Source organism: Eutrigla gurnardus (assembly GCF_963514095.1).
Source record: "Eutrigla gurnardus genome assembly, chromosome: 1".
Lineage (NCBI taxonomy): Eukaryota > Metazoa > Chordata > Actinopteri > Perciformes > Triglidae > Eutrigla > Eutrigla gurnardus.
This window is the reverse complement of record NC_139915.1, coordinates 352477-365040: the sequence shown is the minus strand read 5'-3', so window position 1 is coordinate 365040 and position 12564 is coordinate 352477. Positions and strand designations below refer to the sequence as shown.

Below are 12564 nucleotides of genomic sequence, written 5' to 3'. Positions count from 1 at the left end.
CTTTAGTCCAAGTTTATTTCCTACTTCCTGTCAGGGGCCCTTTGTATGTCCTGTTGCAATGTGTGTGTGTGTATGTATATATATATATACGGGTAACACACACCTTCCTTTTGATCCAGTCTTGTTGTCAGGGCCTAGCTGTGACAGGACAAAATGTGGCCCTTTGGCGCTGTCTGCATCGAACACATCCATGCTGGCCTCGCCTGCAGCTTTAGGACCCGGCCTCTGCCGAGGGGTACGTTTGCGGGACTTTCGTGGCACCTCTGTGTTGTCATTGTAAGAAGCAGTGCTCATGACACTGAAGTTGGAGAGAGAGTCTTCCATCCAGATGCTGTTACTCTGCTCCGAGTCCAGGGACGTTTCATCCTGGCAGGACATCTGGCTGTTATCAAACAGGTCTTGTGGAGGCGGAGAAATGTTCAGTATGGTGCGGCGCTTAGACGGGGTCATCTGGTGATGTGGCTGGGCCTCCTGGGATGTTGCACCTCTTCCTCCCCCCACCTCACTGCTACCCCTGCAGTTCGTGCCATTGCTGCCGTTACCGTTGCTCCCTTCTGCTCCGATAACCTCTGGAACCACTCGGCTACTCCTGGCATCCTCCGGGTCAACATTGCCGCTGTGAACTGGGTTCTGGTCACTGGCTGAAGCACTGGAATGCATGGTGGGGCTGGAAGAGGTGGAAAAAGCACTGCGGGGGCCTTCCATGGTCATGGAGGAGGACATGGCATCTACAGTGCAAATAATTAGACAGTGAGTAAAGGCCTCTCAACTAGTATTGGCTAGCAGTCCCATTTAAGCAGCAAAATTTGTTCATGATTAATTTTACTTGCTTTTGTTTAGCATTTATTTTCTTTGTCCAATTAAAATTCCCCCCTTTTCATTCTTTTCATTGGACTGTACGTGCTTGAATGCGTGTGTGTGTGTGTGTGTGTGTGTGTGTGTGTGTGTGTGTGTGTGTGTGTGTGTGTGTGTGTTGTGCTGATGATGAGGATTTTAAAATGTAGAGTATGGATGTGGCTAAAAGGGGCCAAAGAAGAGATGAGCTCCCTTATTTTTTTTTATTAAAAATTAGATAATGCTAAAGTACAACTAAAAAAAACCTAATAAATGTATCATTATTATAACTGTTTGGCTTATGTTCAACTTAAAAAATTTGCCTAAATGACGAAATGGAGAGGGAAGTTCAAAACACTACTGTTTACAATATGATGCATGCCAAATATTGGAGCTTTTACTTTCAATTTGTCTTTTTCTTTTTGTTAGATATGTTTTTATTTCGTTGGGACTGAACGTAGCCACAGAGACAAAATAAACAAGCTTCTGACCTATGAAGCAGAGAACTGCAGACCATTTTATATGCAGACACTCCCTGCTTCAGAGGGAACTTCCTGGAATATAAAAATGAGACAGCGAATGAGCAATAAAAGCTGAGCAGTAAAAAAGTATTCAGATTTGTTTGTTTTTAAAGAATAACACAGGGTATTTTTTGTCAAAAAAATGTTGCTCCAGCATGCTGACATACACTGTAATTGCAAAAGCATTCAAGTAGTTACAATGAACTAGATGAGGAGTGGGGAAAAGTCTGGTTAAGTTGCAGATAGTAAAAAAGGAGTTGTTTGAGGACTCATTAGTTTGCAAAACACACAGTCAGAGAGAAAAATAGGCACATACAAAGTATGGAGGTAGCATCATTTTCATATCATCAGTTTATTATGATCACAAACCAAAGACTTACAGTAGAGACCTAAATGCTCCAATGTTTGGAGGCGAGTGTTTTCCCTCTATTATACCCTATGCACTATATGGAGGATTTTAAAACTGCAAATGAAAAATGCTAAATTCTGCAATTAAAATTGTTTGTTAAAAGCTGTAGTGCAGAACTTGTGTCTCCCCCCTGCTGGCAATCACAGAAATTACAATATGGAAGACACCAGGAGCAGCAGTGTTGCGGAAATTATGGGTGAAAATCCTAAGAAGCGTCCAAGAAAAGTTTCTGGAGTGGATGCTCCAGAAAAAAAAGGATTGATGTTTAAATTTAAATTGCATGGGGAGACTTGACGAGAGCACTCCTGTGGGCGGAGGAGATGCAGCAAGCTCACCTGCAGGCATATGTGCACCCGGGAAAGTCGCCACAGACACCAGCAGACACCACATCTCCGGTATACTGTGAAATACAGAGAGCTTTCTCTGGCGGCAATAGGCTTAATCATCATTGTGTGAAGTCCTTTTGCAATGGCTTGAGCGTGACGGGCATTCATTAATAATTAAAAGTGGTGCAAATACGAAAACAATAACGAAGAAATGAAAGTCATATCATGTTATTAATTAAACGTATTGTTTCATGTAAAGTAAAATAGATTTCAGCGCTGTAAGTGGCTGGAATGGATTTACTGAAACACTTCTGTTATTTGGGAATTTTCAGAAATGGATTGAATGGAGTGCTTGACACAAAAAGCCATATAAAGCTATAGTTGCATACATCACTATATCCAATGTAAAATGACAAGGGCTCTCTTTTCTTTCTACTTCTTCTAGTGCTTTTTAATGGTAGATCACATCCACTATACTCTCTAATTATTTGATAATTATTTAATTTTTATTTAATTAGTCACTTCTCAGAGGAACGGTTTGTATTTGGACAACAAGAAAATGCACAATGAAAAAGAAATCAAAGGAAAAGCAAAGAAAGTGTCGCTGTGTGTGTCTTGATTTCTAAGATTTCTAAGAACTAAAGAGGATTCTTTAAACATGCTTCAAACCTGTATGTTGTGTATGCACTCGGCTTGGCTTGTTTAGTTATTTTGCCATTTTAATTTCAGAACTTGACAAGTTTAAAGCACTTTAAATGTGTCAACATGTAATGTTTCCCCAAAAAGTGGTATACAATCTGTTTAACTGAAACACTTGTGAGTAACACATCCAACAACACATCTGTTGTTCATCTAAAATGCACCAAACCCAAGTTTTAAATGTTGTAAATGACCATTTTCCATCTGACCACACTGAAAGCGTGACGATCAAGAGGTTATTCGTTTCTTAAAAGGACTACTTGTTAACCAGCGAGGTCAACACATTTATCAACCACAAGACTGGCCACAGCTTATGTTGTATATTGTACAACAATGAAATTTCATTTCTAATGTGCTTTCTTCTGTAAACAATAGCCCCATCTTGGAAGGTGATTACAGCCACTCAAAGCTTAACGAATTCTCTTAAAAAGTGAGTTTTTGTGCAGAGTATGCACTAGAAATAATGAGCTTTGTTGGGCTCCCTCATCATTATCGGGTTCTGCGCACAGTTTATTGTTTTTTTTTAGGGTGGGGCATCAACGGTCCTGCAGGCAGAGGAGAAATAAAGATAAGAAGAGCATGATCGTACCTGATGCTAGAGCAGCCGAAGGGGGAGGCCCTGCCTCTCCGCCACTCTTTTGACTCATGACTTTCGGGCTCTGCCGAGCGGAGGAAGGCAACTGTAGCTCTCTGGGAAGAAGGTCATACGCTGATTCTGTTGAGAGGCGGGAATAAAAGGGATGATCACGTGATGTATTAACAGGAAGTTAAGTCAAGTTTGTTGGTAAAATGAGAATCATGATTCACACGTGTCAACTCAATGACCAAGACAATGAGATAATAATACATTTGTCAGAAACACCATGAGTCTGTTTAATACGATTTCATGTTGATGTGGCAATCGCAGCGTGACACATCATGGTACAGCAATTTCCCATCACAACTCTTACGCAATTGTAAGAACACAGGCCTCACCGCCACCAAACCTGATAAATGAAAATACCCACAATACAGAGCTATATCTGTAACAATGCGGGATAACTCAAAGAGTAAAAAGAGCTCCACATATTTAGCATTGCACTTCTATAACACTGTCACACTCACAATGGATAATAAAAAACATTTGGATGTCATCATTTCTCAGTTTTTACACTCTCAGGAGTCATTTCAAAGCATGGGGCACAGCTGCCCATTTTGAATATCCTCCCTACCTTATATCTTTGTCAGAGGAGCATGACAGTGTTCATAACAGCGGGACACAACGAGTCCGTTCCAGCGGCCTGCACTCAACACAGGGAATATGGATGACCTTGTGTGTGCAGCGTCTGACGATGGTGGAAATGCACGGCCACGTGAACTAGCATCATGCTACGAACCCCTGACATGCAGGAAGGTGCGAGGGCCCGTTGCTCATCACGGCTTGCAGCTTTTCCAATGTGAAAAATGTGATGAGCAAATATTTTATCAACCAAATGATTAACCAGTTAATCAAAAAATGATTTGGAGATGAATCAGGAATGAAAATAATCGTTGCTTGCCTCGTTTGTGTGACATTTTTGTTTACCTTAACAAACCTTCCTTAAACAAGGATATGGAAAACAAGTGTCCACTTTATTAAACCTAAAACGGTAACTCTGGGTTGTGAGTACACATTAAATGAGGCCCAAACCAAATGGAAAAAAGCACAAAATGACGAGGCAACCGAGCTAAAAGCTGCATAAACAGCACATCTCATTACAAACAGGCTGCAGGGTCGTATAAATCATTCTCCTCTCTCTGTCTGCCTTCATCAGGCCCATCAGGACATGGGAAGGGAAGAAAGCCTTGGATCAACAGCATAACACGTTTACTAGCAGCCTGATTCATCATCCAAATATTATGGTATGAACTTAGAGCGGCCATTACAGTCGCCTGACTCTCTTCTCTGCCAACTGCCAGCTTTAATTACTTGCAGCTGAGTCCCAGGGTTCGGTGTGTATATCAGATACTTAACCCTCCCATTGTTACCACTCGCTGTGTACAATAGACAAACCTGGGACATACTGAAACCAGCCCATGCCTCTTCATTCCCAAAGCCCTCCAGTCTCCTACAGCTCGCTTTAGAAGAGCAGGGAATGCTGGTTCCCAGAAAGGGAGCTTAAATCTGGACTCAGCACACTCATATAACTCACTGAACCACACGTACACACAGGATTCTAGTGTGGTTTCGCTGGTTATTTGCTAAGTTCTCCAAACAAAATTGCAGACACACATGCATGCACATGCAAACAAACACCCCCCACCACCTCCACAAAAACACTTTCTCTGCCCCAGCGTTTACACTTTAACGCCACGGTCTTCTCGGGGCTCACTCACTGACTGCACATGCAACAACATGTGCTCAGAGTGAGCAGCACTTCCAGTAAACAGAATGCCAACCGCACAGACAGAAAATATGTACTCTTCTCTCAGAGCAGTGGTCTCGAATCACTGGCTGGCCTGTTCAAAGTGTTTCCACACTCCCTTGGCGTTTCTAAAGGCCACATTTTTTTTTATATATTTTATTTTGCGGCGTATTTGTTTCCAAGTGCAATTCTTTATTTACATGCGAGAACAAACACTGTCCCTTTCACACAGAAGAAGCTTTAAGAACTATAAGGTCAGCGTCGTTAGAGGGGAAATAAACGTTTGAAACTCACACACCATGTGAGGTTAGGATTTTAACTTAAGACTGACAACTCTTTATACCCTCACTACACCTTTTGATAAGTTTGTATGGTAAATAGTGAAGTCTAAAGGTGAAAAAAAGAGAATGCACTCACCATGTGAATGGCAGGACTTACACTCCCATTCATTTCCCTCACATTCCTGCTGCTTGCTCTTACTAGCCCTGGCACCTGGGGCGTGGCACTGTTTTTTGTCTGAGTGACTGATTTAACTCCCCTTCGGTCCCCCTCCTCCACACCACCTACCTCTCCCACTGCCTGTCTTGTTTACTGTGCTCCCCTTTCTGTACTTGCTCAACAGGTTAGTGTTATTGTCATGTGGAATCCTGTCAAGCAGAAATTAAGCACAATAAATAGCCTGCTTATGTTGCTGCTTGACAAATTCAGACTACAGAGGTGAATGTATTCAACTTGGCGCAATAAGACTGAAAAAAAAGAAAAAGAAGATTAAGCACATTTGGAGATTATTCCAAGCAGCGAAGGAGACATGAAACCGTGAAGGGGCTGGCAACTGCAGCAACCCAAGTACAACAACCCTGAAATGTTTACAGCCAAGCCTACATGAAGGCTGCCAGCGACACCATAGCAACAGTGATCAGGGGACAAGTCTTCTGAGTGTTTGAGGCTCTCGTGAGACAATGTGGAGAAAATGTAAAAAATAAAACAAACTCACTCGGCATTAACAATTACCGGATACACGAACAACATTAAAACAGTGTGGAAAAAAAACTAAATCATCTCTGTAAAATGTCACGACAGCATATTCTTTTATTTGACACCAACAATTACAAGGAGATAAAACTAATAGTCCAAATAATACTCTTTACAATATGAGCATAGGCATGCTTAATTAATGCATGACTATTCTTAGTCTTATGCAAGAATACATGTATGAACGATCATAACTCTGGTTTAATATAATCACTATAATCCACTAAACTGCAACGTATCCATGTAGTATCAATATCACAGAGCAGGCTAATCAATTGGCAGAACACACAGATGTTTATTAATCGTGCTGCTCTAAGTGAACTGTTTGTTTACGTAAAACGTTAATATTGTCTGATATAATCATTTTTTAAAACTCTCAAATATTACTATCACAACATGGTAATATTTGAGAGTGGTATTGCCTAAAATTGTAAATACTGCTTTATTGTGATGTAACTTTTATGGATTCAAGGTCTTAAATGCTACATTAAGTGACATAAACATGAGCTTATATGTCCTTATCTACATTACTAATGACCTTCCATCGCATTATTTCCTGACGCCAGCCAATTAGATCAACCTACTTCTATATTAAGGTTAACTGGTGATTGAGGTGAGATTTTACAGCAACAACAACAACACAAGCTCTACTAACTACTAGCCTATAGACACTTCAAATTAAATAACCTTCACGATGGTAGGATATATTGAAGGAGTTATTGTTAGGTGTACTTAATAAACTGTGTCCCGTAAAAGTGGAGTGACAGCATGACGAACATGACTGGATGCAGAGGCGGCTGACAAACCTGCAATGAAGTGAAAACATCCGGTGGGCGTTACCTCGGCGGTCAAAAGCTATTACTTCAATTACAGGAGACAGATGGGAAAGGCCAAATGCAAGAAAAACCAAAACTCGTGCCAACAACTCTGCTAACCAGATTGCCATGGGCTAATACCAGGACCATGACCTACCAGCAACGCTTCCTGGTTTAGTTCAAACACCCAACGAATCCCCCCAAACGTCCTTCCAGCTGTATTTTCATTGAATGCTTGCTATCTCATACATTAATTAGCTGTTCCATTATTTAGTACAGTGTGAGCCATTAACGTGATTGATATCTGTTGTAAAATGTCATCACTATCATGGTCACAATTTACGAGTCAAGTTTTGGTCAGATTATCTGAGGTGAGCATGGAAGGTTTCATACCATTTTCCTGCTGATGGAGTCATAATTTAAGTTGTAAATAGAATATCGCTATAACATTTCTCTTGCAGCTTTATTCATTGCCAATGTGTGACTGATCGATCTATATTCTTTATGCCTTGAAAAACGAGCACACTTGCCTCATAGTGTAATAACAGCTACAAGCGGAAGCCAGCTCACTGACGGTGGAGCCTGTGTCACTAATAAATATCACACGATTACATCAGATATGATGACTGGAAGACGTTGAAGTAAAAGTACAGGAGTTAGCCACACAGCACAATAGCAGTCATTAAAATGGGAAGTTTCATCATTGCATTTAAGCACTTATTGCATCAGGAAGGACCATGAGACGCCATTATTAAATTTAATAAAATGTTCACCTGATGAAGAAACAGAAGAGAACACTTGAGTAAAGATGTGCGAAATCACAACGCAGTAGTTTGATTGTAACTGTGAATGATCACAAGTGTATATTGTGGGTTCAAAAGCTATCTATCAGTCAAGTAAAGACTTTAATAAGCAGGATATCATATTGACCATGAGTCAACGTGTATAACTTGAGCAGCTTCCTAGTGTTTCCCACCCTGTGTGCTGATCCTAATGTCCAAACAATACAGACTGCACAGGCTGGGGTTTATAAATAATAACGGTAAGGTGAATCCACTGTGAACAAAAGAAAGGAACAGTGTACATACAGATCAAACGCTACTCATAATATCAATTCATATTCCCCATAAAAGGTCTATCTGCAAATTTACATTGGACCTGGTCCAAGCGGCAACTACAATTGAGGATAAAGAAACACTTGAAAAAAGATATATCTAAGGGAACAAATGTTCAAGTTTGGAGATAAATATTTTATATCAGCTGTCTGTAAAAAATATGTGCAAATTCATAGTGAAGAATGTTTGGATGCAGCTTTTAGTTAGGTCAACCCCAAATGTAAAAAAAAATGTAAACATTTTAGTTTTTGGGAACTAATAATCAGATTCATCTTTGAGCTCTGATCGTTTTTAAATCCTTATGTGATATTCTTTCAACACTTTTAAAAAAGTGAAGGTCAGCCAAGTTTCAGACGGGTTAAGTCATTTGTGTCACACCAGGTTCAGAGTTTGTGGTACGTTGCTGGTTCAGTCAGCTAATCCTGAAGGAATGACAGCCAGGCGTCCGTTTACAGGACACCGACCGCTAACCTGACTTTACAAAACAGGGCCCACCGCCCGGATGCAGGTAGCTTTGAAAAACGATATGGGTTGTCAGTCACAGTTTAACACCCTCACAGCACTGCTATATGGGATTACTGTGTGTTACTGGAAGTGAATACAACTGGGGACTAGGGCTGTTCGATTAATCGATTTTAAATCGTAATCGCGATTATGTATTTAGAACGATGTTAAAACGTGAAACTCGTAAAATCGATTTTTCACACACCTCTACCTCCTTCATGGGTTACATTATTATTTAGCATGCAAAGACCCAGTTTAGTTTAATTAGAAAATGTCTTGTTTTATTTAATTGGAAATATAACTTACTGTATGTTTGCAAGTGCTGATTTGCTGATTTTTTTCTTATATTTTTTCAAACTTTATTTATTTTACAAAAAGAGTTTTGCACTTTATTCATTCATTTTTTGTTTAATAAGAGCAAATTGCATTTAAAGCCCAATGGGGGAAATGTTCAATAAAAAAGCAGCATATTTGAAATAATTTCTTTGCCTTTTGTCATTTCACAAAATAATCGTAATCGTAATCGAAAATCGGATTTTGAGAGAACAAAATCGAGATTTTATTTTTAGGCAAAATCGAACAGCCCTACTGGGGACAAAATATCATTACAATTCTGTCTGAGAACAATCTCTCTCTATGATATATCTGCCTGGCTCTGTGTTTACCAGCGGACTCAGAGAGATGAAACATTCAATGAGCTTAACATGAATGTGACTTCAAAAAGCAGAGGAATTCAAACTATTTACAGAAGACACACACACACACACACACACACACACACACACACACACACACACACACACACACACACACACACACACACACACACACACACACACACACACACACACACACACACACACACACACACACACACACACACACACACACACACACACACACACACACACACACACACACACACACACACACACTCCAGATACTGGAATGTGATTAACTTCTACAGAAAAAAAGTAGTGATCGGACGTTCCTCAAATTACTGATTTTGAATCAGAGGATACACACACACACACACACACACACACACACACACACACACACACACACACACACACACACACACACACACACACACAGTGTACAGTGTACAGTGTACAACCAAAAGTACAATACTGTTCAACAAAATGTTTGGTGTGCCAACACAGGCGTTTCTCTCTGCCACGCAGGAAAACTGTGCTGAGGCAACAGGAAGAGCCTTTGGCAACAACGCACGCACAAACTCATCGTCAGTGTGACATCACCAAGCTAACCGCAATCAGTCTGAGACCGGAAAGGAATCGCAGCAAGAAGGAATCATCAGCTCCTCACAGTCTGCAAAATAGTCAAGTTACTTTTTTGTTTACATTTCATGGCAAACATTTGGGTCAACCCACAAAGGATTACAACACACCGCTGCATATAGAAACAGCTAACCTGGCCCTGTGCGAAGGTAATAGGCGATAATCTACCAGCACCTCTAAAACTCACTAATTAACGTGTTGTAACTTGTTTGTTTAATCCGTTGCCAGGCACCCAGTTGAGACCTCAGGAAGTTACTGCTTTGAGCTAAGAAATAGTTTGGCAGGACAAGACCACCGTAAAATAGAAAACTGTTGTTTTTACACATGTTTAATGTGGATTGAACAAGCAACACATGAGGTGTTAATTAATGATCTTAAGAGGAACTGGTTGGCTGATTGTGTTACCTTTGGACGGATCCAGACTAGCTGTTACCCAATAAGTCCAGTCTTTCTGCCCAAACTAATTGGTAGCTTTGACTGTAGAGACATGAGGGTGATGATTCTTCTCATCTAAAATATGCTTATTATTCCTGAAGGGAAAAAAAGCTTCATGGCCGGGTGTGTGTCAGGCTTACATAAACAGAGAACTGTGATGGTTGAGTGGCTGTTCATGCAATAACTCTTGCAATACAACCAGAAAGTGTTTGAGCAGATGATCGAGATAAAGACCCACAGACTCCAGTCATCCTTTATTTGCAGTGCATCTACCATGACAGTGATCATGGTTTTAAAGTATAGTTTGTGGCATCACAGAGGTTTTATTTTGGAAACTTTGCAGATGGATTTCTGAAGGAAGCAGTTGACTTTTGAATATGTTATATTCTATGAATACAGAACTAAAACGCACACATTTTGTAAACTGAGAAGCCATTAAAAAAAAAGGAATCCCAACCCTAAAAACAACGACAGCATCTACTGCTCCTACAGTAATAATAATAATAATACATAGGTTTTATATAGTGCTTTTCTAGGTACCCAAAGACGCTTATTTCTGTCCTCATTTCCCAAGTTGGATCTCTCAAAGACTTACCAGTTTCCAGATCTCTGAGCTCCAGAGCTAGACTGAGCCTGCCCCTTCAGACATTAATTGCATAAGAAGATTTGGCATACAGTTTAAATAAGGATCTGGAATGTCTACTGATTAGTCAGGCAAAGCCTACGGCGGATTGGAGAAAAAGGGGGTCAAGAAACAGCACATGTCACTCCCACAAAACTGAACTCATTTTCACCACAGGTAGATTTGGGTGAGACTCCTGTTCAAGTACAAATGTAACCAAAGACTTTTTATTGCTCAGAACACCACGGCTCCAATGAAAAAGTCATTTTAACAGCAGCTAGCCTATAGGGTGTGCAGGTTGTGGCTTGCTGAGACGTTAGAAACTAACACTCGTCTCTAATGATGACGTCTTATTAGACATATTTAAAAACTGATTCCTGAAGGAGTGGCAAGGAGACAGACAAAATATTATGACACATATAATGCCGTTACTAATACAATGATTAAGACAATGATAATGTGATCAACCATTTAAAGAACAATAATGATGGTAACAAGTTACTGTGCTCAACTTCAATGAGAGCAAGGAATTAAAAGTAAAATTGGCAGCCTGAATGAAAAAGGGACATAACAGGCAACACAAATCGACATAAATGCAGTTAATTAAAGAGAAACCCAGTTCACTACGACTTGCCGTGACTTGTCCTAAGGCAAGAAACCGTGACCTTCGATTTCATTTTCGTCTTTCTTACTTAATCCTCATGCAACATAAGTCTATTATTCTTGGCTTCCAAGCATTAAATCCTTATAATACTTCTGTTACGCCTTTAACATTCTTGTTATTTTACACACTCAGTTAGTTTACAAACAAAATTAATGTCTTAATGTGATTGGAACAACAGGAGGTTCACCATTAATAAAGTCAAATTCTACAATATGTGCCAGACATACAGATGAATCGAAGTTGTGTTTCTCTCCGAGCCACAGTGCAATATTACAAAATATATGTACAATACATAAAATCAAATAAAAAAGTAGTAACCAATAACAAAAAAAAGGTTTATGCACCAAAATCTATTAAATTGTTCCTTTTATTTAATTTTTAAAAATGCAATCATAATCAAGTAAATACCAACAGAGACACAGTGGTGCCAGTGGGGACACTCCCAGCAGGGTAGCTCTCAAACTTCCCTCACACATTTTTTTAGGTTCAGTAATAAAATAAATTCCCACACAGGAAGTTCAGAAGTTGTATGCAATCATGTCACCTGTCAACATATTTTGATGGTTTTGGTTTGTAGTGGTTTGTTCATCTAACCTGGGGTTCCCAAGTCAGGAATCAACATTAACAACAGCTGTGACAACAAATATTGCTGGTTGTTAGTAAGTTAAGTCGATACATTGACACATGAATTCCACAAAGCTAAACCTCCAGATTCACGTTTTGAATGTGGGTGCATGAGACAGTTGGTGAGCAACCCCTTCAAATAAAACATCCTTTTGCAAAACAATACAGTACAATCTTGATTATGACCTGACAATTTATCAAACAAAAGACATGGGTGCTACTTGAACTCTGAGAATGAATCTGCTAAATTAATCTGTCATCCTTCCCCCCTGGCCTCGG

The 12564-nt window shown here is 39.9% G+C and overlaps 1 protein-coding gene across 3 annotated transcripts in view; it reads right to left on the bottom strand.

Annotated features, from left to right (window-relative positions):
* Positions 1 to 12564, bottom strand: part of nfat5b (nuclear factor of activated T cells 5b) — a 30694-nt gene that overhangs the window by 12475 nt on the left and 5655 nt on the right. For 2 of the 3 annotated variants that reach the window (XR_014597523.1, XM_084014528.1), the window contains exons 2-3: positions 3379 to 3504; positions 104 to 728 (exon numbers count right to left, since the gene is read on the bottom strand). Coding sequence is in view for 1 of the 3 variants with exons in the window: in XM_084014528.1 (XP_083870654.1) it covers positions 104 to 728; positions 3379 to 3504 (751 nt within the window). In the remaining 2 variants the exon portion in view is untranslated. Of the gene's footprint in view, positions 1 to 103; positions 729 to 1325; positions 1389 to 3378; positions 3505 to 12564 lie in introns of all 3 variants that reach the window. The other variant, XR_014597524.1, reaches the window with a different exon arrangement.